Source organism: Charadrius vociferus, unplaced genomic scaffold, assembly GCF_000708025.1.
Source record: "Charadrius vociferus isolate BGI_N301 unplaced genomic scaffold, ASM70802v2 scaffold262, whole genome shotgun sequence".
NCBI lineage: Eukaryota > Metazoa > Chordata > Aves > Charadriiformes > Charadriidae > Charadrius > Charadrius vociferus.
In genome coordinates, this window is record NW_009647218.1 from 789,589 (window position 1) to 813,465 (window position 23,877).

Below are 23,877 nucleotides of genomic sequence, written 5' to 3' on the forward strand. Positions count from 1 at the left end.
TGTAGCAGATACTATTTTCCAGTGTGACTATAAGAAGTAGGTCAGAGAGGTTATATTTGAAATGGATTTACAAAAGAAATATTATGCATCTGTGCTTGGTGGAAGGTGGCAGAATGAGGTCTGGTGGATTTTACTCCATGGCACTTTATCTAGAGGTCTCTCTTAGAGAAGGATCAAAGCTGGGTGAAGGCCGTCACTGTGCAGCAAGCAGCATTTGTATGGAAGACATCAGACTATTAAGCATTATAAACGAAGTGGAGAAGACTGAACAAGCTGAGGAATTCTGACCAAGCAATGAGAGATGTTTTGAAGTTAATCATGTAGATGTTATGGAAGAAGTTGCATTTGGGTGAGGCTGTGAGAGTGGGCCACCCATGTCTCTGCAGCTGGGAGAGGAGGTGTGTTGAGATGACATTGCCCACCCAGTACAGGACTGAAAGGGTTTTTCGCTTGTGAGTAGTTTGGGCTAGTGAGATTGTGCAGGTAGGCAACAGTGCTGTCTTCACTCTGAGGATGGAGAGTACTCACAGCAGTAACCATTCTTTTTGGTATTTGTAGTAAATTGCCAAGCAGTTTAGGATTTGTGGGGTGGATTACTGAGAAGAATAGACAGGATTTGATGGAGAAATGGTGCTAGCCCCCCTCCTTTGTGTGTGGTTCGGTCAGAGATTCTGCACCTGAAAGAAAGACGCTCAGTCTCAGCTGTGGGGTTTAGAGCAGGCTCCTGCTGTCTCCTTTACCTGTGAGAGCCTGCTCTATTGCCGAGCATCTGTTTTTGCTTGCCTTCTATTGGTTTCTGTCTTTCTCCCTTCTTTTCTGCTTCCAACCTGCAGCAAATTACCTTTGTCCCTCTCTGTTCTCCACTGCTTTCCTCATGCAAGAAGAAGGTTGAATAAAAGTGAAGGAAGCCTTTGCGTTACAGGAGAGTGGAAGTGTTTAATACAATTAAATGTGGAGAGAGACAGATCAAAACTCAAATTCTTTTCTGTTCACATTTGAGCCGTAGAGCTTCCAGCATAGTAAATCATTGACCTCAGGAAGGTTATTTAAGCAGAACAAACAATCAAACAAAATCCCATAATCCTTATCTTTTAAATGATCTTTATTTATACAGGTTCATAGACTGTGTGTTGATAATAGGACTTAACAAACCAACATCTCATTGTGTTTTATATAGTGTTATTTTTGAGTACTTCAGCTCAGATTCTCAAGGTGGGAAGGAGTCAGGTCACACAAGATCGGTGAGGGCTTCTGTACAATAGATGGTGAAAGAGATGGTGAGAGTGATGGTTGTAGAATAGAAAGAAAAGCCCTGAAATGTGACCTGTAGAATCCTAAAAAAAACCCCAAAACATTAAAAAAAAAAAAAAAAAGGGCAATGCAATTCATGTGCCTGCGTGTATGTATTCTCAGGGGATTAACTCAGCCATCTCTTGTTATTCAGATATCGTCCTGATATTCAGCGTGTCATGTTAGCAAAATGCTCTTGCAAAAATACACTCATAGATTCAGCAGCCGTTGCCCTGCAATGCTTTAATCCCTGCCCTGATTGGCAGACCTTAACCCTGTTGCATTTTGCTCGAGAGCTATTTTCAATGATAATTTAGATAAGCTGGGTATTTGCTTACCTCATGTTGTCTCCCGATTGAATCACTGAGAAGAGCAGAATGTTTTGCCCTCCACAGGCTGTGCCCCATTGATAACCTGTGATGTGCCCACACACAACTCTGGAGTCTAAGCAGTTTTATGATAGAAGGATCAGTGCCAGAAGTCTACAGGAGATCATTTAACTGTGCTGTCCTAAAAGAAAAGGTATTTGTAGCTGTTGGGAAGGGTATGTGTTTTAAAGCTCTGAATCTGGTGGGATCCACCAGGAACGTTAGGGGGTCTGAGCCAGTCCCACCTGGGGCAGAATACTGTAGAAGTAGATGGAAGAAAAACTTTAATTATTTTGGTCATTCATTTGTATAGAGTTAAATCATGTTCTGTATGCTGCTTATGTTAACACTCATTCAGAAACAGCAAATCTCTGTTTAATCTGTATTTTTCTACCTTTGATTGCTTTGTTTCTTTTGCTCTAACTTTTGGGGATATCTGGTGAGTTTGTCATCCTCTAAAGTCGGCAAAAATTACATCATATGAAAGCAAATGACAAATTGCTTTTGTGCTTCTTCGTTGTATTTCTTCCCCTGTGGCTTCTTAGGTCGAATGTTAAAATTGCAAGTTCTTAGTGCATTAAATTGTATTTTCAAGATGCTTAGCACACGTCTTCAGAATCATAAATAATTATTGTGAAGTATGTGATAGGCTTGATGGTCTGTTATTGTGTTAGCTAATAGCTGTGGTTTGGGAGACACGTCTAAGAGCAGCAGTGTTTGTGATTGCTTGACATTTCTTCAGTTTTTGCTTAATCCAAAGATTCATTGCATTCCAAGCATAAAGCATGGCTTTGCAAAAAAAAAAAAAAAAGTTATATTAATAATCTCAGGAATGTTTAGAGGTGCTTTCTAGTGACTGCTGCATTGCTTCAGAGGTATTTTCCTTCCCTTGTTCAAACAATCAACTTTAAGGTTTTCAGACAGTTCATTCCAACTGATTGAACTTTCATATAAGCATGTAACTCTCCAAAGATCAAAAATTGCCTCAAGATATTTTTAATTTAATAAAGAACCAAGCTGACTTCAGACTTATACAGACTGCATAAATCCAAAACTCCAAAATCTAATAAATCTAAAACTTTTTAATTAAAAGTTGAGATATCTCAATTTAAATAAAGCCGAGTCAGACATGTCTTTCTGTCATATTTTTGGGAAATTGCCATTTAGCCCCATGAATAGTGATTTACAGTAAAAGGGAGGAGAAAAGACTGAATAACTTGAGGCAGGGATAGCAATCTTTTAATCTTCCAACTGTCTTGCTAGAGTTATCTGTTCATAGAAAATACGACATCTCATCTGAGGACCTCCAATGAGTATTTTGCAAAAGTATAATATAATTGACACATTTTAATCAATTAAATATGGTTAAGAAGTTGCTTTAACTGTTACCAGAAAGTCTGTCAACACCCCAGAAGACAAGGTAGTGCATTTTGCCATCTTTTCTTAGAAAATAATCCTCTCTGTGCTCTGTTTCTGGGAGTTTGCTTTCTTTCTTCAGCTCATTCTGAGAAGAACCTAACTTTAGAAATATCTCCAGCAGCATTTAAATGCAGGCTGAGTTACGTTGTGGAGCAGGGATGACTTGCTAAGTTGGAGGCATGGGCTAGAGATTTCAGCTCCCTTCTACATCTAATTTTTCTTTTGACTGTGACAGTCCTGGTCATGAATTGTAAATTGTGAGGTTATACGGATGAATAACATAAGAGTTTATAGCGGGTGGTTTTTTTCAGTAATCTTCTCCAGTCCCAAAACCCATGAAATCTTTTATGTTTTCTTGTCCAGCTCTTTGAAGTACTCAGTCCCACTCAGCCAGTTCAGAGTTTAAGGGAACGCCGAAACAGATCTATAGCAAGCTATGAGGGTTGGTATTGAGGCATCACTGTTCATCCCTCAAGGAGAAATTCTGGTTACTCAGAATTTGACAGCAGCGTGTCAGGGCACTCCTTTGCCTGCACATGTGCCTTCAAATGCCAAACCTGCATTCCTAGTGGTAGTTGCCTGCATCTGTCCTAGTCCAGGAGTTTGAACACCAGCACTCGGGTGCAAAGGATCCCATGTCACCTCCCCTGTTGAGAAGCGCCTGATGGCACACCTGCAACAGGTAGAAGGACGTACAAAGACAGGGGTGACAGGACTGAATGGTGACAAGGAGGTAAATGAGACCGAGTTTGGCCAGGTGGCTGGAAAGCGGTAACAATGAACTGTGAGAAGGAAGGGAGACTAAGGCTGGCAGCCCTGAACAGCTGGTGTCATCTGAGGGTAGAACGTAGCAGAGAAGTCACATGAAGTAGGGCTGGTGAGCTGGCTGGCTGCGGGACAAAGCTGAGATGAATGAGAAGGAAGGGGAAGAAATTGAACTTCATCTGGTCAGGTAAAAGAGAGAAAACCACAAACTCTTGTAAGGAAAAGTGGGAGTGGACTAGAAAGAAACTAAGAAGACTGGAAGATTGCTTGCTATATATTTCCTAACTTCCAGTAGCTTGACTGCAACTTCACTCTTTTTTTAAGCAGAGCTTTGTGATGTGTGGATACTGTTATTTGCCTGTATTAGGAATAGCGTAGCCAGTAGGACCAGAGAGGTGATTTTACCCCTGTACTCTGCACCGGTGAGGCCGCATCTTGAGTACAGTGTTCAGTTTTGGGCCCCTCACCACAAGAAGGACACTGTGGCGCTGGAGCGTGTGCAAAGAAGGGCAATGAAACTGGTGAGGGGTCTGGAGCACCAGTCTTATGAGGAGCGGCTGAGGGAACCGGGGTTGTTTAGCCTGGAGAAAAGGAGGCTGAGGGGAGACCTTATCGCTCTCTACAACTACCTGAAAGGAGGGTGTAGTGAGGTGGGAGTCACCTGTTCTGTCAAGTAACAGGTGATAGAACAAGATGAAATGACTTCAAGTTGTGCTAAGGGAAGTTTAGATTGGGTATTAGGAAGAATTTCTTTGCTGAAAGGGTCATCAGGCATTGGGAATGCCTTACCCAGGGCAGTGGTGGAGTCCCCATCCCTGGAGGTATTAAGGGTCCTGTAGATATAGTGCTCAGCGACATGGTTTAGTGGTGGGCTTGTCAGTGTTAGGTTAATGATTGGACTAGATGATATTACAGGTCTTTTCTAATCTAGGAGAATTTGTGATTATATTATATGCTTATTATGTATTATGCTATTACAGTATTTTTAGTGTGTGTGTGCATGCCCAATATATGCAGTAGTGTGCTAGGCTGCAGGGAGTTCCTAATAAGGACCATGAGCGCAGGTCTTTAGTTTGCACTCCCTGGTAACTTTTTTGGTTGAAATGATTCTTCTGAGTAAAGACCGCAAGATGTGGCCCATTGACTTACTGACACTTTGTGCTAATGTGAGACTCCGAAGAGAATGGTTAGCCGGCATCCCCTGCCACAGCCGTGTTAATGGCAGCATGAGTTCACGGTAGCAGAGGATTCAGTCCAGCACCCACGAGCTTGGCTACTTGGTTTTGTGTTATGCTGGAAGCTTAAAGTTGTCTTCAGTTCCCCCTTGGTTTTGTTTTTTGTTTTGCTTAGAAAGTAGCCAGACAACTGCTGGTTTTGTTCAGGGTAAGGAATCAAGAATTCAGTATGTGTGTTGGGGCTTGCTGTGGAATACAGATATTTACTGCTGCCAAATAACAAAAGAGGACATAATAATTTTAAGGAGACTGCTCATACAGAAACTATTGTTATTTTTACAATAAAAGCTTCTTCAAGCAATTAAGAAAATGTTTTTTTTCTCGCTTCTAGTATTTATCTTGTTAATGGCTTCTTTTCTTTTTCAGAACAATAAATCTAAACAATAGTTTACTGCAACAAGTAATAGAAAGAAAACATGAAGTGCTGTGCATCTTGAGAGAAAAGATAATAACGACTCAGAAGTGTACAATATCTGAACATATCCAGACAGAAGAAAAAATCAGCGGTGCGATTGGATGCAGTAGAAAAACAGTAAAGGTAAAAGTTATTAAAAATCTGGAAGGAGTAGAAGAAATTATGATTTCTCTAAATAGACTTCAAAGTATTTTTCATGCATCCTTAACATGTTGAAATCTCTTCCTTAACATGTTGAACTCACTGCCACTGCTTAGTTGTGAAACTTCAGAAAGGTAAAATGTTTTTTCCCTTGCCTCAGTGGCAAAAGATGCCATTTTTTAGTGTGACCCTGGAATGTGGTTTCCATCGATACTGTCAAATTGGGATTCAGTTTCTATGTTGAATCCTGCCTACAACAGGACATAAAACAAACATACAAGAATTCAGTGAAAGTTGAAGAGCAAAAAGTATGGCTGACACAAATTTATTTGAAAAGCCAAGTAGTCATTCATCAAAAATGTTTGCAATGTCTACTGAGTTTTAATAATTATTGAGAAGCTATGTGTTTTCAGTCATGGGAGCGGAGATTAACTGCATTATGAGAATATCTGAAAAATTGCCTATGAATTGAGAAAGAATTACTGAAGTCAAAACATATGCTCATTCATTGTCAGTTTTTTTTAAAGCTGCGGATGAATCAGTTCTGTGTACAGGGTGTCTCCAGTAGCAGAAATCTGGGAGTTGCAGTTCAACAGCCCTCTGTGCAAGTGCCACCTTCCTGGTACCAGTCTCCAGCTGGGCAAAAGAGGGGTCAGGATAGAAGAGGGCAGGGCAGGATACTGAAGTGAGTGCCCATTTCCTAGTGACACAGTGTTTCACGTGTGGCAAACGCTGTACCTGGAGCTCAACTTTGTACTAGGACAGGGCAGCTAAGAGTTTGAGAGCTGCTCTTGGCATTGTGCTTCTACTTTGCTACTCATCTAGTTCCTTTCAGAGATGTCAAATGTAATGTGCTTTAGTTAGACATCATAGAGAATAAAGCACGTTCTTTCTCTGTATTTTTTACCCTTAATTAATTCTGTATTTAAGCTACACAATGGCTGAATGAGATAAACAGTGAATCTCTCCTCTAGGTTTCAGTGAGTGAAAATGGAAGTGTGATGAAGGATGCTAGTGTGATCCTTGAAATTCCTCCTGCAACCACTATTGCCTACGGTGTAATTGAACTGTTTATAAAGCAGAGTGGCCACTTTGGTAAGTCTAAAGCTCGTTTTCTGTGGCACGCAGTTCAACGGTGGACAGAGCTGTCTGTTGGGCAATGATTTTTGCATTTCCCTGTGTATGAAGGTGATGATATTATATGGTCTCCATTGCCTTGCTAGTTATTTGTGCTGTGTAATGCTGCTCTTCTGATTTAGCAATGCTTTTTCAGTTGTTTGAATAAATCATAAACTTAAATCTAAATTAGGTTTCAGGGGCCCACAGGAGGTCATTTAGCTCAAGCCCCAGCTCAAGACATGGCCAACTTTTGAAGTTTGGTCTAAATTCAGTTAGATCAGGTTGCTCATATGCTTATCTATTCAAGTTTTGGTTATCTCCAGAGATGGAGATTCCATCAGACCTCTGGGCAGCCTGTTTTCTTGTTTCACCACCATCACGGTGAACTTTTTTTCCCCCTTAATATCTAATGAGAATTTTCCTTTCTTTAATTTGCATCTCTTGCCTTTTGTCCTGCTATCATACAGAAGGATCTGTCTCTGTCTTCTCTTCGTGCTTCCATTGGGTAGTTGTAGACAACAATAAGGTTCTCCCTTAGCAATGTTTTCTCCAGGCTGGACAAACCCAGTCTTTCAGCCTCTTCTCATACATGATATTCTCCAGCCCGCAGTGATCTTGGTGGCCGTTTGTGAGATTGCTCCAATATGTGAATGTCTGTGTGGTACTGGGGAGTCCAAAACTGGACACAGCACTCTGAATGCCATCTCCCAAATTGAAAAATCACTTTCATTGATCTGCTAGCTACACTCTTGTCAGTATAGCCCAGTATGCAGCAAACTTCAACAGCTGCAAGGGCATCCTGATGACCCTCTCAAATTTGTTGTCCGGGTCTTTCTCTGCAATTTTGCTTCTAGCTAGCTGGCCCTCAGCCCGTGCTGTTGCCTTCACCTGTTGGCAGGGAGAGTGAACTGAATACAAATCGGTGGTCAACCAGTAACGTTTAGACAACAGTCGTGCTAAGAAAAGAATTATTCATAAAGTATAGGACTGGAATTTAAACTGTTCTGTCTGTTTTACACTTTCATATATAGATTGTTATCAGAATGATTGTGGAAATGTCCTTGTCATGTTTTCTGGTGATGCTTTACTTATTTCAGGTCGAATACTTCCAGGTGTGAAGTTAAAAAAAAAGAAGTTGGCTTTGGGGGAGTAGTAACTCTGCTCTGCAGAATCACTGGTGTTTTTCTTTCTTGTCTATCCTCAGTTAAACTTCCTGACCTAAAGGAGGTTTCAGGGGATGTTACGCAAGAAGGAAGGAAATCAGATGGACTTTGTAGGGCTGGAAGTTGGAAAGGACTGATGTGGAGAGAAAAAGTATATACATTGAAGAAATAATTGAAGTGCAGTTGAGATTTGAATCCAGGATGCACTTTATTTGGATAAGAAATGCAGAAGATAATCTCCATCATTCTCCTTCAACAGACTTCTGATATTAAGGAAGTCTGTAGGTTCAGGAATAGAAGTAAATATCGTAACCTGTAAAAAAATTTCTTAGACGTGGAATTGCTCTGACATAAACTGAACACAGAGATATAGCAGAGGGCATTGACTTCATGGTCATGATAGAACAGTAATTCAGAGTAATCAGGTGCAATTAAGGCTGTCCAACTACATAGGTGTATAGCTGATAGTCTACTTATGTGATTTCTAAATGGAAATTCCTGGATTCTGCTAGCTGGTAATACATGGGCCTTGTTAATGATTTGTATTTATGTGTTCTCTTTTCTGTTTTTTTTTTTTTTCCCCCGCTTCTTTTCCATATTTAACATTATGTCTTTTAAGCTTCAAAACCAGCACAGCTTGTTTCATGTTTTATCTCAAACAACCTATGTCTTGCCTCTTTTTTTAATTTGTGCTATCTGCCGCTGCCTGACTGTCATTCAGAGAGTAAAAAGGAGGAACTAACAACAAAACTAGGGATTTGCCAGCAAGAATCAGGATGGTGGAGCCTAAGCTTCAACTTCTTAATGTCTGAGCAGTGATCAGTGTCTGTTTATGGAAATAAAAATAGCCTTTGAATTTAAATGCAGAGACTAATGTAGTCCTTTCACATGAGACTGAAAGTGACCAGTAGCAGGTGTAAGATAATGGGATTCTCTTTGCAGACAGTTACAGAATAAGGTGCATATAAGGGTTTTTTTGTTTCTTCTTCTTTGCCACTGATAGTGCTTGAATTATTCTATAAGGAAGAATGGTATATAAACTTTCTTTAAAAAGTTCTGGCTAATGTGACTGGACATGCTTAGACATTTAGAAATAAATAAAAATAAAAAGAAAGAAAAAGCTCTAATTCTTTTCTGGTCCCTTTACCATAATGTTTTCTTGTAATCATTCTGTTTGATTTCTACAGGCTAATTTTCCACTACATGTAAAAGCTCTTCCTGTTAAAGGCTTTGCAGTTTTGTGTCTCTAAAGTTTCACTGCAAGTCCTCTTGTTCTTGCTCTACAAAACAGGAGGTATAGTAGCACCCGGCTGATTTGCTTTGTTCTGTTTGTTGCTGCCTATGTGTGACTTGCTTCCTCTTAAATCTCTGTAAATTAAACAGTCCTAATCTTTTCAGCTTCTCCACACAAAGGAGTCACTTTGCCTTTGATTGTTTACATTGATAATCTCTGGTTTTCTTCCATTTTTGTTAAAGTTTCTGAATATCAAGATCTTACTGCACTATTGGAGGTTTGTCATCGATGGATGTAATAGAATTCAATAGAGAAAATATGGTATTAAATATATTCTTTCGTTCACTTATTTTTCCTTCTCTTTTTTTCTTTTAAAGACTATAACAAAATTAATCAATGGTCCTAGTCATACAAAACCTTGAGTCCTGTATTTTCCTCTGAATCAAGTGCTATTACAAGATTTAACAGCAGGGTCTGCATCTCTTAAAAACTTTCCACATGACGCTGTATGTTGATTTCCCTTATTAACATCCTTCTGCCTTAGGAGGGCAGGTAGTATATTAGCGTTATCTTCCTCCTTCCAGGTTTGTGTGAAAGCCATGTTATTACCAGCGGAAGTAACATGAGCATGTTGGCCTTATGGTGCCTTAGCTGCTGTCCCGAGTCTTGTTGCTTTGGGAAGTTCTTTAATTTGTGTTAATCGCTTTCTGCTCCTCTGTAGCCCGCTCTTCTCTGTGAAGGGTTATGCAGGCATAAAGGTCTCTGTCATCTTTCTTTCTCTGTGGCAGAGATTTCTTTGTCTGCTTTCCCTTTGAAAAAGCTTTTTCCTGATGGAGTGCTCTCTGTGCTTTCTCATCAGCTTTGAATGTCCTTAATTTGGCGAGACAGACTCTTACAACTGCAGGAAGGTTATATTTAGGTTTTGTGCCTGGTACATGTGAGCACTGTGCTTGATTAGTTACATTCTTTTTCTTCCTTTGCTGTCAGGTATTACTTTAAAATAGAGTTCTTCTTGCTAGCCTGCCTGCGTTCTCCTCAGACCTGCTGCAGAGTGTTGGGGGTACAGTTTCAAATCTTGCATTTGACCCAATAAAAGATGATCAAAATAATGCATGGGGCTTCGATTGTATTCTGCCTCTTTGAGGCACAATATTGGACACCTGAGCACAGAACTTGATGTTCCAGATTTCTTAGTATAGCTCTTACAAAGGCTCCCTGTGTACCTTCCAGGAGTCCTTTAGCTTCATTGAGTTGGTAGCATCGGGGTGGCAGGAAATCAGCAGTCCTATTTGGGTGAGGTAGGCCAGTGCCCGTTATGAAGCTGAGGCAAAAAGAGTAATCCGGCCCAGGGTGTGTTACTTTCTCCATGAAGTTAAGGAGACAATATATTGCAGAGTGATTCTGCTAGTGAACAGAAGGTGAAGTCCTTTAGAGACTCTGAAAAGCCCGTTTTTGCACTCATCTGCAGAACTTGAGGATGGACCTGTTGCTTGGTTCAGAAAGAAGAGTCTGTCAGTGCCGTGACCGGAAGAAGCTCTGTGAGGGACTCTCAAGAGTTCTTAGGAATCTCAGAAAGTGCTTTCATGCATCTCAATCATGAGTAGATCCTGTAGCCCGCATTACAGCACATCTCTTAATTGGTGGAAAACGTGAGGAATTCTTACCTGCATCTCTTGTTTGCAGCATGCAGGTTTACGGTGTCGGTGAGAAGTTTTCATGTTACTTGCTCTCTACCTTACTTTAATTCACAGGACCTGGTCACGTTTTGTAGCTGGTACCTGCACCACAGGACCTTTGTGCTCACTGTGCCAAACCTCAGGGCTGCACTAATGATCAATAATTCACTTACACAGCATACGTTGGCATTCTTTCCATCTAGAAGGGATGAGATGTGGAGAAATCACATGCGAGAACACTAGATCATATAAGCTAGCATCTCAGTCAGTAATTGCTTGTGTATCTTATTAATTATTTTTTTAATTGAATTTCTAATTACAGAATTCTGTCTGCTACACGAACAGCAAGGAGGTTTTGAAAAAGAAAGCACAGAAGGCTCAACTTATCCCCATTCAGCGCTATTCAAAGATGCTTTGTTTCTCTATCAGCCAGATGCTGTTGATAATGAGATGTACTCTGGGGCTAAAAACCTCATTCCCAGTGGTGCTTCTTTAAGTGTATTGAAACAAGGTATTGCCAGAAATGCTTTACATGATTGCATTACAGTAAGTTAAGCAACATGATAGGAGGAAATAATCTGGTACAATAGTACCTAAGAAATTTTGTTAGTTCATTTTAATAGCCGTTATCAGGAGCTCTTGGGGGAATGCACTGAAAGAATAGAAAAATTTACTTCTGCAGTAGGTATCTGCAGTGGACTGTTCCCTAGGAATATCCTGAATCCCTTTGTCATAAATATGATCTTACAAAATTAGGGGGTTATGCCAGTTATGTTACATTCCAGGTAAGCTCTATAAGATTAGTGATGATTCATGCTTTCATTCAGAAAGGGTCACTGAAAGTATTTTTTCATGATTTGGAAAATAGTAAAGCTTCTCAGTTAAAGGTTGTTTTAAATCTCAAAAACTACAAAAACATCTCCCCCGCCTTAAATTAGCCTCATTATTTTCCGAGACGCTTTATAGAAATCTTTGGTATCAACTAAGGCTGACAACATTAAAATGTGATTTCAATGGAAGTTTGCAAATTGGTATAATGGGCCAGGCACAACTTGTTTATTGTAGGGATGTGGAAGGAAGGGGCAGGATTGTCACCAGAGGAATGAAAAAGGGGAAAAGAAATCAAGGCCTCAGAACACACTTTACTTTTCATTAGTTCTTGGTAGAGTTCTTACAGCTGGTTCTAATGATGAACATCACTTGTGTTATCTCTAAATTTCACCCTTTCTTCATGGCTATTCAAGAGACTAACTGTGACCTAAATAGGTATTTGTTGGCCTGAAATAAATTCTGTTATTTCTCCAGTTAGATTTGTTTGAAAGGAATGACTGTGTCTCCGTGTATATAAAAAACTCTTATTTGTGAAAGAATGGTATGCCACTGTTCTGTTTTTTTGTTTTAGCTTAACATGCTTTAGTGCCTTTCTTGCTTAAAAGGCCTGGAGGTTCCTTTTAATTAATTAACCTGAACTGTCTATTGGAAAAAAACTAAAAAAAATTGTTTATACTAAAGCAATTTAAAGTAGATTTCCTCTTCTGTTATTTGTGTAGACAGTCATATGATTGCATCAGGTACAAAAAATATCTGCCTCTGGCTGGATTGTGGGGTTTTTTCCCCCCCAATGAAGTACTTTTTAGATATAAAAGGCATCTTGAAATAAAGCGTGTTTCTTGACCAAAGCGACATGAAGGGAAATTTCTTTTAAACAAGATTAAGCATGCTTGCATGCCCATTTTTTTGGAATGTGGAAAAACACATTCCAACCTTCCAGTTGGCATTATTGACTTATTTTCTTCTAGCAAAGTGGTAATTTGATGTCATAAAAAATTTTGTTTTAGTGTCATAGTTGAATTGTGGGGAAAGAAGTGCAGTGAACACTCTTGTGCTTCTGCTTTACGTATTGCAAGGGGTTCAATATTTTAATCAAGAAGAGATTTTTGTCCTGATTTTTGTGATAATAATTAGGTCAGGGGTGAAGGGTTGTATTTTTTTGATGTGCCTGATGAAATACGAGGACAATAACAACTTAAGATTGCAATAGGAACTTTTAATTCTATATGTGAACTCGTACCATTAACTTTGTAATTCATATTAACCCACAGATTAAGAAGTAAGGGTACAAGCAGAACTCTTCATTCTGCCTTATAAATGAACATTCTCTGGAGATGAACTTTCAAGTGAGAAACTTAGTATATGGTTAGTTCAGTTAACATTAAAATACTGAATTCTAAAATACTAAAAATATTGAACACCGAACGTTCAATACATACTGCACCTTAGTAGCTATTCTTTGTTCTTAGAATTGTCATTGATGCTTCATTGGCTCATTAGGGAGATATAATCAAATGTGTTCTAACCTTTCATTATAACTTGTGATGACCGAAATCAGGATGCCAAGATGATCCGATAAATGAGCTTAGGAAACGTGCAGAAAAAATGTTTGCTGTTTTTACTGGCATTTGTGTAGCAATACTTAGTTTTACTTTTTACTACTTTCTTGGGAAAGATCTGTCATGGTTGAAGACTCAGTTCCAGCCCTTTGTGAAGCTGCCGGAGGACAAGCAAAAAACTTTATATAAAACCCTTTGTGAACTCTTGCTCCATGAAGAAACGGTAACCGCCCTGGGGGATGTGGTAAGATGAAGAGACTTTTGCTTGCTTCCTAAAAGTAATTTCAGAATGGAGCTAGCATTCCCTTTTCCTTGAACTTTTCAAGAATTTATACTTTTCTTTTGCTTCAGTTAGATGATATCTGCACAGGAGACGAGCCAGATCTGAAGGAGTTAAAACCCACACAACGGCGAGATGTCATTGACTTCTTGCAGCTCTTGGGGTGCAGTTTACAGAGTGAGCTGTTGTTGCAGAAATACCGCCCTTATGATGAACTCTTGTCAGCTGCTCACCTCCTCATCAGAGCGCTCTCGGGTATGTTGTGAATGAAGAGAAGAGCCCTTTTAAAATTTATTTTCCTTTTAGAAGCTTCCTCTCTGATAAAGTATTTATGGTTCTTTTTGAGCAGTTGGTGAACTGAGTGAACGTAATTTGTTCTGTTCCTTTTTATGGGTTTGGTATACCATGCTTAGCATTCCTGGCTGTGAATTGAATTCAGCCCTCAATCAGTGACAGATCTTGCTTGGAAAATGCACATTTTCCCCAAGATTGCTCAACTCTCCTTTCTGCTGTATGTGGGCATTTTCAGTTTGGCAAGCTAATATCTGTTCTGGTTGCCTGCCGGAGTTCTTCCTGCCTAAATGCTGAGAATGACAAATTAGGTGTTGTTTTCTGTGTAACAGTGTAGATTGTTGAGGTGCGAACTATATTTAGCAAAAATGAATTTAACATAGAGATGCTGCAGTTACAGGGTTGTTTTGCAGCTGCTGAAAAAGGAGATTAAACATAAATGTCAAACAAATGCTATGCTCACCATCTCGTTGGCACCACAGTGTTAATTGAAAGCTACCTGCAAAGTCCAAGACAGACTTCCCTGGCTTTTTCTCCTCTCTCTCGCATACAGAGAATTTCCTGACATTAAGATAACGAAGGGAAGTCCAGTGTGGTATTAGTTGGATGTGGCACTGTGCAGCAAAATGTCAGTGTGCATCCATATACGCACAGTACCCAGGTAGGAAAGCTTAACTCATTTGCAGAGACAGAAAAGAAAGAGAGAGCAGAAACCTGCTGATGCGGTAACACTTGTCAGATGCTATTAACAGCAGGGCGCAGCTAATTGGGTGTGTTGTATTATCACCTGGCTTTGGGCATGATGTCTGCTGCTAACGTCCAGGCGTAAATGTAGTTGGATCAAGAATCATAAGCTGTTTTATGCCTGTTGCTTCTATTAGGAATTACAGCCTTTGAGTTACCGAGTTGAAGGGCACCACAGGGATCCATCTCCCTGCCCCAAAGCAATCTTGGCTATGTCATTCCTCTCAAATTGTGTTTTTACTGAAGTCAGCATCTCCTATAGATTTTGAGAGTGGAGGTTCTTGTTTTATTCAAGGCCTAAGTCATTCATCCAGCCTTAGAGTGGGAGCGAAACACTGGGGAGATACTTAGGGAGGAGACAAGAATGATGGGGAGGAAATCCCCTTATCTGCGATCTGCCTTTCTTTGCTGAGGGCAGGGATAGTCCCTGCGGGGCTTTAACCCATCGCCCATCCCATTTTATTCTGCATTCTGGGAGGCAGGTAGGAAAGGGGTGGGTCAGGCTCTTCCAAATTTCCAGCAGAGCACTTGTGACAACCGTCCTCCGCATTGAATTGCTTTGGTCTTCAGCATCCATTTCATGAGGTGCTGTACCTGCAGGTGGGCCTCAAAAATGCAGCTCGTCTGTCTTTGCTCAGCAGGAGAACCCTGTAACAGAGCTCACTGTTAAGAAAGTCCCCTTCCCAGCAGCCAGCCCCGAGCAGTGTTCACTGGAGACAATCTTCCCCTTTTAATGTTTCCTTCACAGAGCTGTCTGATTACACTCTTGTCCTGCTGCGTGCCTGCTGTGATCTTCAGGTTGTTCCGGCATTGTGTTGTTTGGTGAGTAATCAAAATGTGACCGTGTAGCATGTGCGTCCCAGCAGCAGCAATGACTGTTCTCCGCCTTTACCGTGTTTCTCGCCCAATAAAGATGATGTCGAGCTCCAGTGTGAATTTCAGCTGTAGGCATTGCTTAGGCAAGGTCAGAGTCTGACAGTGGCAAACGATGCAGGTAATTTACTGCATACCTAACTTCTAAAATGTTCCTGTATCTGGGGGACTTTTTCGGCTGTGGGCAAAAGAAAATTGTAACTTAAGCTCAAATTCTAATTTACTAATAGTCTCACTAGCCCATTTTAATGTCTCGGTAACAGTAATCACCTGCCCTTGGGAAACAAATTTCACTTTGATAGCAGCAGCGCTTGGGTCTTGGCAAATTCTGAAGTTCTGAAACTCTGAGTCCATTCATTGAAACTGCTGAAGGAAGGGAGCAGGGCTTTTTTAAAGCTTTTTAAGCTCACTGACAAAAATAATAGTAAAAACCTTTGAAAATGTAGGGCAAGGGGAATGCTACTGTTTGCTCAGAATGAGAGTTAAGTGTGATCTGCAGTGAGAGAAGTTGGACTGGGGAAAAGGACGCGGTAGGAGAGATGTTTCTCCTTAAAGGGTGCCATAGAGCTTTGGTTCTGGATGAGTATGTTGTACTTGTCAAGGCTAAGAGTAAAGGGAATCTTCCCCTTTTGCTGCTGCCTTGTAAGCTCTCCGGTGGTTTTGTAAGAAGAAACTGAGCACTGCTTGGAAAACCTTTTTAATGTCTCTGTCTTTTGCTCTCTCTCATAAATACAGCCTAACATCGCTTCGGCCGATGGCAGCGTGGCGCTGAGCAGTCCTTTGGTGGTTACTCTCACTGACAGAGGAAGATTTGATGTTGTGCAAAAGCTGTTTGCTTCATCAAACATTAATTTGGAAATGACAGAGTCTTCTGTAAAAGCTGTAACTATGCAAGAACCTCGATTCTTCCCACTTGTTCTTTATGTTGCATTGTGTGGATTTTATGCTTTAGGTGGGAATGTATAGGAGCTTTGCTGAGCATCCGGGTACTGCTCTAGCCTGTTCTTTCGTTTGTACCTCTGCAGCGCAGCGTTGGTGTGTTTGAGCAGTAGAGCCACTCAGTGGAGTGGTTATGGCAGTAACCAGGTTATGGAGGTCAGGGTGGGCTTGGCATGGCTGGGGAGAGCGCTCTGCTAAGGTATGGCTGCAGTGGAAAATACGGAAATAAGGGATGATGCTGGGGGCGGGGGGGGGAGGAAAAAATACAAGCCCGGAACAGACATTGAACGTAGCTGTTCTGGTTAGTTGTCAGATCTGCAGGGTAGTAGAAGGCTGATTGCTTGCGGTAATAGGCGTGGGAGAAGACTGCAAAGTACAAACCGCTTTGTGTAAGCAAGCAAACAAACAGGCGGTGGAAATCTGGAGTTCTGCAACGCAGTAAATGTTTTGCTCATTTAAGATGATGCGCAGAATGCCTTCACTCTGGAGCAAGTGGAATGGAGGGCTCTCAAAGAGGCACTTGATTAGGTTTTCATGTATTAAGTGTAGTTGGGCTTTACGGATGTGAATTGCACACTGCAGGAAATAAACCTCCCCTCTTTTTCAAAAACTAAGACCACGCTAGGGATTTATGCCTCTGTATAGCATTTCTCTGTTTTCTTGTAAGTTTTTACTCCCCTTAGCAAGTTTCAGCTGTCTAAATTGCATTCTGAACTTTCTCTTGGGGTACAGTGATGCCTTTTGGTGTGTGCACACAAAACGTCCTTGCTGCACTCCACAAAAACGATCATTGGGTAACCATACGACATTTTGAGCGCAGATGTTTTCCTTGACTAACGGCAAAGTGTTGGTAAAGCCCTTTGTGCTTTGGACTGCTCTGCCCTTTTTTTTATTATAACTTTTTTTGTAATCACGTGAATGGGACAGAAATACAGCAGAGATCACTGTAAATATGGGCTTGGGAAGGTGATGTTCTAGGTAAGTGGAATATCAGTGGTTTCGGGGTAAGAATGTGATGTGGCTGACAGGCAAACAAGCAGGCGTGTGTGGGGTGATCAGTAACCCGCCCCTGCAGCTTAGCTAGTGGGTAGGAGTCCTGGGTTCAGTTTTCTGCTCTGTTCCCACATGGTCTTGAGCGGGTTGTCTAAAAGGTCTTTAAAAACTCGTGCCAGTTAAGCTTTCCCCGAGGAAGTGGGCTTTGCAGAAAAGCACTGTGGGACCGTCCTGTGTCCCGAGAGGGCAGGAGAGCGTTGCACATGTCTCCTCTGTTAATGGAGGTGATGGCATTGCCTGAACCTTACACTGGTGTACGTAGAAATGTCCTTCAGGAGAGTGGAAGCACGTTACTCTGCTTCTGGGGGTGATGTGTGTTTGTAAACGGGAAAGTCTTAGAAGTTGCCTCTGTAACTAACTAATTTATCAAAACTTTCTATTAAATGTTATGTCAAAACAATAGAATAACTTATAACCTCATGCATATAGTTTCCATTGTTCTTTTTTGGGGGGGATTCCAGGCGTTCCCTTGGCCTTGAAAGGTGGCGCACAGATGACAAGTGGATCCATGGGCATCCACGTAGTGACACTGTCCATGTGCTCTGATCTTCCTTATAGAGTTTTGGTGGAAGCTTTATTTCCACTCTATTGCCTAACTGCTTTCAGGGTGTGCGTGCTCTGTCTTATATGTAGGAGAGGGTATTTGTTTAAAGAGGGAAAAAACCCCAACCAACTCTAGATATTCTATAGGAACATCATTTAAAAAAAAAAAGAAAAGGTATCATTTGTTTCCTGCTATTTTGCTTTCTAACCAGTCCCTTGGCTCCTCACCTCATCTGCTGCCATACTTTTAGGATTGATCAGAGTGTCTGCAGCAGCCATTAGTTGCAATTCAGTCTTGGCATTGTCCTCTTCTATGCTCTTTGTGGAGAAGTTTCCCAGCTTTCCTCCATTTGGCAGCGCTTCTGTGGCCAAGAAGCACCTCTAGACCAGCAGGTAGCCCAGGATGGCCTTTTTGGAACTGGGTAAGCAGGACAGATGGGGGAAAAAAGAGACACTAAAGCAGTTTATACTTTCATCATTTTCCCTCCAGGTCCTTCTTCCACACTCTTGAAAGCGGGATCCTTCTACACATTAATATTAAAAATAGCTCAGACTGAGGATATGAAGATCCAAGGGAAGAGCAGAAGCAATCTGTCTCTCTCCAAGTAACTCTTGTCCTGCCCTTCCCTAAGCTAAATGAGGATAGCCTTTTCAGGGACCCAGCCTAAGCTGAATTAAGTCAGAATCCACTTTAGAAGAGCTGGATGTGCAGCCACTACGTCATAGGTAAAACAGCGATTTCTTGTGACAGGTTGCCCTCATAGACAAAATTCTTTTTCAAGGTTAGATGGGGTCTTCCCTAGAAAACGGAGGTGGTAAAAAGGCTGAAGGGTCCTTCAGAGACAGGTGGAGCTTGTCTCATAAAAGGTTTGATTTCACACCCTGACTTCCCTCCCCAAATCGTTATTCCCTTTGCCCAGGAAATAACTTCTGCATTCCCCAGGGAGAAGGGGGACGAAGCTGCCCCTTGGCAATTCAGAATGAGATCAGGCCCAGGTCAGCAGCCTCTTTCCAAAGAGCGTACGCTGTCTCCAGAGCGCAGCAGGCTCTGCCTTGCTGTTGGTAACCAGCACTTGTCTCGCACAAGCTGCAGTTCTGAGTCCCTTGGGCTTTTGGACGCTGGCTAATTACCGCTTGGGCCCAGGAGAATGACTCCCTCAGCGCTGCAGCGCTCAGAAAATAAGGAGCCCAAATTCAGCAGTGACACTTATAGGATGGTTGAAGATGCCCCAAGAGCTCCATACACTGAATTGGGATTCACAGCATTCAAGAACATTAAGCCGAACAAGACCAACTGAAATGTTGCTTTTCTGACCTGTGAGCGCTAAATGAGGCACAAACGCTGTAGCAGCAGTGCGCGGGTACCGGTGCAGCCTGCGGCTTCAAAACCAACCAAAGCAGCACAGAGTGCACAGTGCGGTCTGTGCAGACGAGTTGGTCAGCGTAATACTGGGCACGACCACCCCGGTGTACTGGCAGGAAATACTTAGTGTGTTGATGTGGAGCCAGTTTTCAACAGCAAAGGATTCTGTGAAGATAAAAGGCAGATGTGCGCAGATTGCTTCTTGATAGTTTCCTTATTTGGCTAAAATGCGGAGTATGACACACAAAAAGTCAGAAAAAAGCTAATTCCTTTTTTTCAATATTAAATCTTTATTATGTACAAAAATATTTTGTTGGGAATTAACAGAATTTCACAATTTGTACATTAACATTTTTATGTTTGGCTGTGTTTATTGTGAAAATATTAGCTGTGAAAAAGACAATGGGGGTTTTAGAAAACAAGTCACAATTTAAAAATGTCCTATGTCTTAGCTGACTTGATCAGTATGAAGTCAGAATGCTAACAAGTCCCATCTCCTAGGCCTGCTCTACAGTATTGTATCCAAACAACAGTTAGGTACTAAATCATCTTCAGGTTTACATTAGAAAGTTTAGCTAATAGTTAAGATTTTTTTTTCAGCTAAAGAATATTTTATTTTTACAGGAGAACAGTTTTTAAAGTTTTACAAATGTTAAATCCAGTTTAAGTTAATATGCTGTAGAAGAAAAAAAAACCAAACAAAAAACCAAACAAAAACCCACGAGAGCTTCCAATAGGCAAAACCAGTTTTGAGAACAAGCGAGGTAAGGAAATGCACGGTGACGGACGTCTAATACACATGGAAATGCAAACACTTAACCAAGATTTTACAGTTCTTACCCCAGTTTGGGGTGGGAGAGCAGCAAATTTTCTTGTATTTTAAAACCTAAGGAAGCACGGTCCCCCTTCTTACACCACAGTACACAAATGTTACACAGGGGCAATAGATGATGAGGGAGTGGGGGAGGGGGTGGAATGCTCCACATGCATTCTCAGTGGGGTTAAAATACATTTCAACTGTTACCTCCATATATAATTGTGTATAAGACCTAAACCAACAAAAATCAGTCAAAAACATTAATCTTTTTTTTGCAGCCAACAATTTTGCTGCCACCCCCAGAACTGTACAAAGCTGTATCGCTCGTTTTGCTCTGCAGTACCTATCACGTAAGAGGTCAAAGAACAGCGAAGTTATTTTTGGCAGAGGTTTTTTACTGTCTTCTAGGTTACTCTTGGCTACTTACAGAGTATTGCTTGGATCAGCCGTGAGGACAGCTAAACTCGCATGGACAAGCAGTACCACGGGGCTAATGACATTAAAAGGAACAGGATAAACGGGAGAAAGTGTTTCCAGGACTACTGTAACTACGTTAGCCTGGCAGGTTGGGGGGGGAGTATTCCGCATCCAACCGCCGCCTTGGCAGCAAAAGGAACTCCGTACCCAGCTAGCATGGGGAAGGGTTAAAAACAGACCAACATTCACATTTACTGCAAGTGTAATTTAGTCTACAAAACACAAATATTGCTGAGACCCTGCTAAAAAGAAATCAATCTATCTATTTTGAGGTGAAACCGCTTAACAGCCTTCACCACGCTGGAGTTTGTTTTTAAGCCCGTAGGGGTAAGTCCCAGCTGCAGGACCCGCAACTGAACCGAGCGTTCAGCAGTTCAAAATGAGACGGTCTGTGGAACAGCATCCCACCGTGGAGAGTTCAGGTAAATTAGCAGATACTGCCTGAATTACTTGCGGTACTTACCCCTAAGTTTTATTTCTATGTGTGTGCATATATGCACACTATAAGCACACTTTTAATATGTCTGGAAGCCAAAGCTGCCTCTGAAAATTGGTTATTGTACAAGTGTTTTCACCCTTTTTAGTACCTGTCTTAGGACTGAAAACTAAGTTATAGCAGCTGAGAATCCCAGACAATTCCCATCAGTAAGGTTATTAAAAATACATGAAAACCAAAAAAGGGTAGGCCAAAAAAAGAAACCCAGAAAAAAAAAAAAAAAAAAAAAAGGCCAGGACTTCACCACCTTCAGTAATGCCAGTCCACCAGAGAAAGCAAATGAAAAGAACCTGTAGCTACAGAAATCCTTTTAATGGCCCCGGAGAGGTTTTGCGTAGGGACTGACGGCTGGAGGGGTTTTAAGGCAAGAGGCCCAGCAGACGACAAGTCTTTGTATCCAATAACTACTACCTCGACATCAATAAATTGGTTTCTCACCACTTTTGCAAAAGTAGTATCATGAAGTTTGGCAAGAACAATCTGGTACTTTACTTTAAATCCCTAGAATTTGGGTGAGGCAAGAAACCCTGCATGAAGCAAATAGTCCATACATACATTTGCGTGATTGATTGATGATGCAACAGCCCCTCCACCTGTAGTTTGCCTTAAAGCTGCACCTACAGGCACAATGAGTGATGGGGAATCTACTGCAGTAGGCACTAGAGATGTATTGAGAAACGGCATCTGCCTCAAAGTTCAGTTGGAATGAAGAAGCGAGATAGAGGAACCTGGATGGGAAACCAAGGAACAGGTAAAGGAAGTTTGAATTTGTTTACCTTCAAAATAAGAGCTCGTGTAAAGACAGGTAATAACCCCCATCTCCTCATTTCTGGAGTGGTGGTCTACTTGATCATTCTCCACTGGTCCTTAAGCAGAGCTGAAGGCAAGCTTGGCTCCAAAGGGTACCTGCCTAGCCAGGATTTTTTTGTGTTTCAAAGAGAAAAAAGTTTCCTATTATCCGAGTCACCTTCTTCAAACCAACCCAAACCCAGATGACTTCCTGAACACTGAGCTGCAGGCAGCGTGTACAGCAAATCATTTAGGTATGGTTTTCGAAGATGCAATGAGTTAGAATTTACAGAGGATTGGGAAAAAAAGTGTCATGTTTTGAGCCTACCCAAGATGCGACAGTTTATATAAACACAAATTCAAAAGTGACGAGCTGATCTGCCACTCTGCTCCACAAAGCTTTGTACGGCTGAGTACACAGAGCTGCACTGATGGGAGAACGCGGCACAAGTTAAGGATACCGCATTGGTTATAAATTCAATTATTTCCCTTGCTTGTGTCGGTCTGTGATTCTCCTCCAATTTTACCTTCATTTTATATATGCAGAACATTTTGAAAGACCTTTATAAATCGATGCAAGATGAAATACCTCATTATAACTATCCCACTAAACTTTAATTGACTGCATCTTTCACATGATGTAGAACCTAAAGTAGACCCGCTAGTGTCATATTTGGAGACAGCAAGGTAATCACTTGGGTACACATGCACCAAAGTATTTACATTAAAGTTGAGATTGGTGCACACTTAAGGGAATTTTTGGTGCATTTAAGGAAATAACTTATGGGTCTTGGCATACTGACTGTACTTTTATGTATAACTTCATTCACAGGGCAACTACAGTGTTTCTTCTATAAGTCTCTATATGTACAGAATTTTACAGCACCTCATGCACTGTCCAAAACAGATAGAAATTACAGATAAATATAGAATTTTTAGATTGAAATATCTGTATATTTAGAAAAATATACATTAGTAAACACAATAAACCAGGTAGAGAAGTGTACCAGTTCTAAAGTCTCACATGCAGGTACATTTCTGGATTAAGTCAGGGTAGCTTAGTAATGAGATAGCAGACGTGAGCATTTTTTTGTTTTACCATCCACATACATACATATACACAGACAACTATTTGATAATTTACTTTTCTAAACTACTTACATATTTATCTTGTGATACATACCACATATCTTAAACATTTAGCAGCATCTTCACCTCGCTCAGACATACCTATTGTTATCACTAACAGTCAACGTAAAAAGTTTTCCTGTTAGTATCTGGAAAACGAATGTTTAGTACAGAATGAGATCCGTGAAATCCTAGTTATTTTAACTCCTCCAAAATACTTCAGACAGCTGTCCTATGAAATATTTTCACTCGCTCAAAACTAGCTTGCCATACTGTCTTTCTCCCCTAATTCGCAAAGTACAGGTCTCTAACACCCGATCGAGCACACCTGGACAGGCAGAGAGTATCACCGCTGTGTATACACTGAAATGGCACCGTGATTCTAAGAACCTCCAAGAATGTTCTTTTTAAAAAAACCCTGTCATTCACACTCTAGTCATCCTACCAGTTAGTGACAAACTAAGCAGAATATTTGATGAAAATCAGATTTTGCTAAAAAACAAAACCCACCACCACAAAACCAAAACACCACCTTTCCCCCCCAACACTATCTACCTGCCACTCCGAACTCTCCATTTTCAAGATTTAATTAACAGATGTAAGGAATGTGGTGGTTGGTTTTGTTTTGTGGCTTTTTTTTTTTTTTTTCTCCTTAGAACCTGCACGTGGGCAGCCAATTGAAACCCACAGACACTTTGATACGATCTTTGCATGCAACCTAAGGAAGCCATCTTCTCTTACTGCTTCAGAATTCTACTTCTCACCAGCATCTACATTACCACCACCAAACGGTCAGCCACTAGGCTCCACTGTGTGAACTGCCTGATTTGAAAAACACCACGTGAACCTGTAGCGAAAGCTAAAGAGCT

At 41.0% G+C, this 23,877-nt stretch overlaps 1 protein-coding gene across 1 annotated transcript in view; it reads left to right on the forward strand.

Moving 5' to 3' along the window:
* Positions 1–16,369, forward strand: part of DFNA5 (deafness, autosomal dominant 5) — a 22,741-nt gene extending 6,372 nt beyond the window's left edge. The window contains exons 4-10 of the mRNA XM_009879538.1: positions 5,444–5,615; positions 6,608–6,728; positions 11,148–11,336; positions 13,332–13,459; positions 13,567–13,750; positions 15,279–15,352; positions 16,139–16,369. Of these exons, the coding sequence (XP_009877840.1) occupies positions 5,444–5,615; positions 6,608–6,728; positions 11,148–11,336; positions 13,332–13,459; positions 13,567–13,750; positions 15,279–15,352; positions 16,139–16,369 (1,099 nt within the window). The remainder of the gene's footprint in view (positions 1–5,443; positions 5,616–6,607; positions 6,729–11,147; positions 11,337–13,331; positions 13,460–13,566; positions 13,751–15,278; positions 15,353–16,138) is intronic.
* The last annotated feature ends 7,508 nt before the right edge of the window (positions 16,370–23,877 follow it).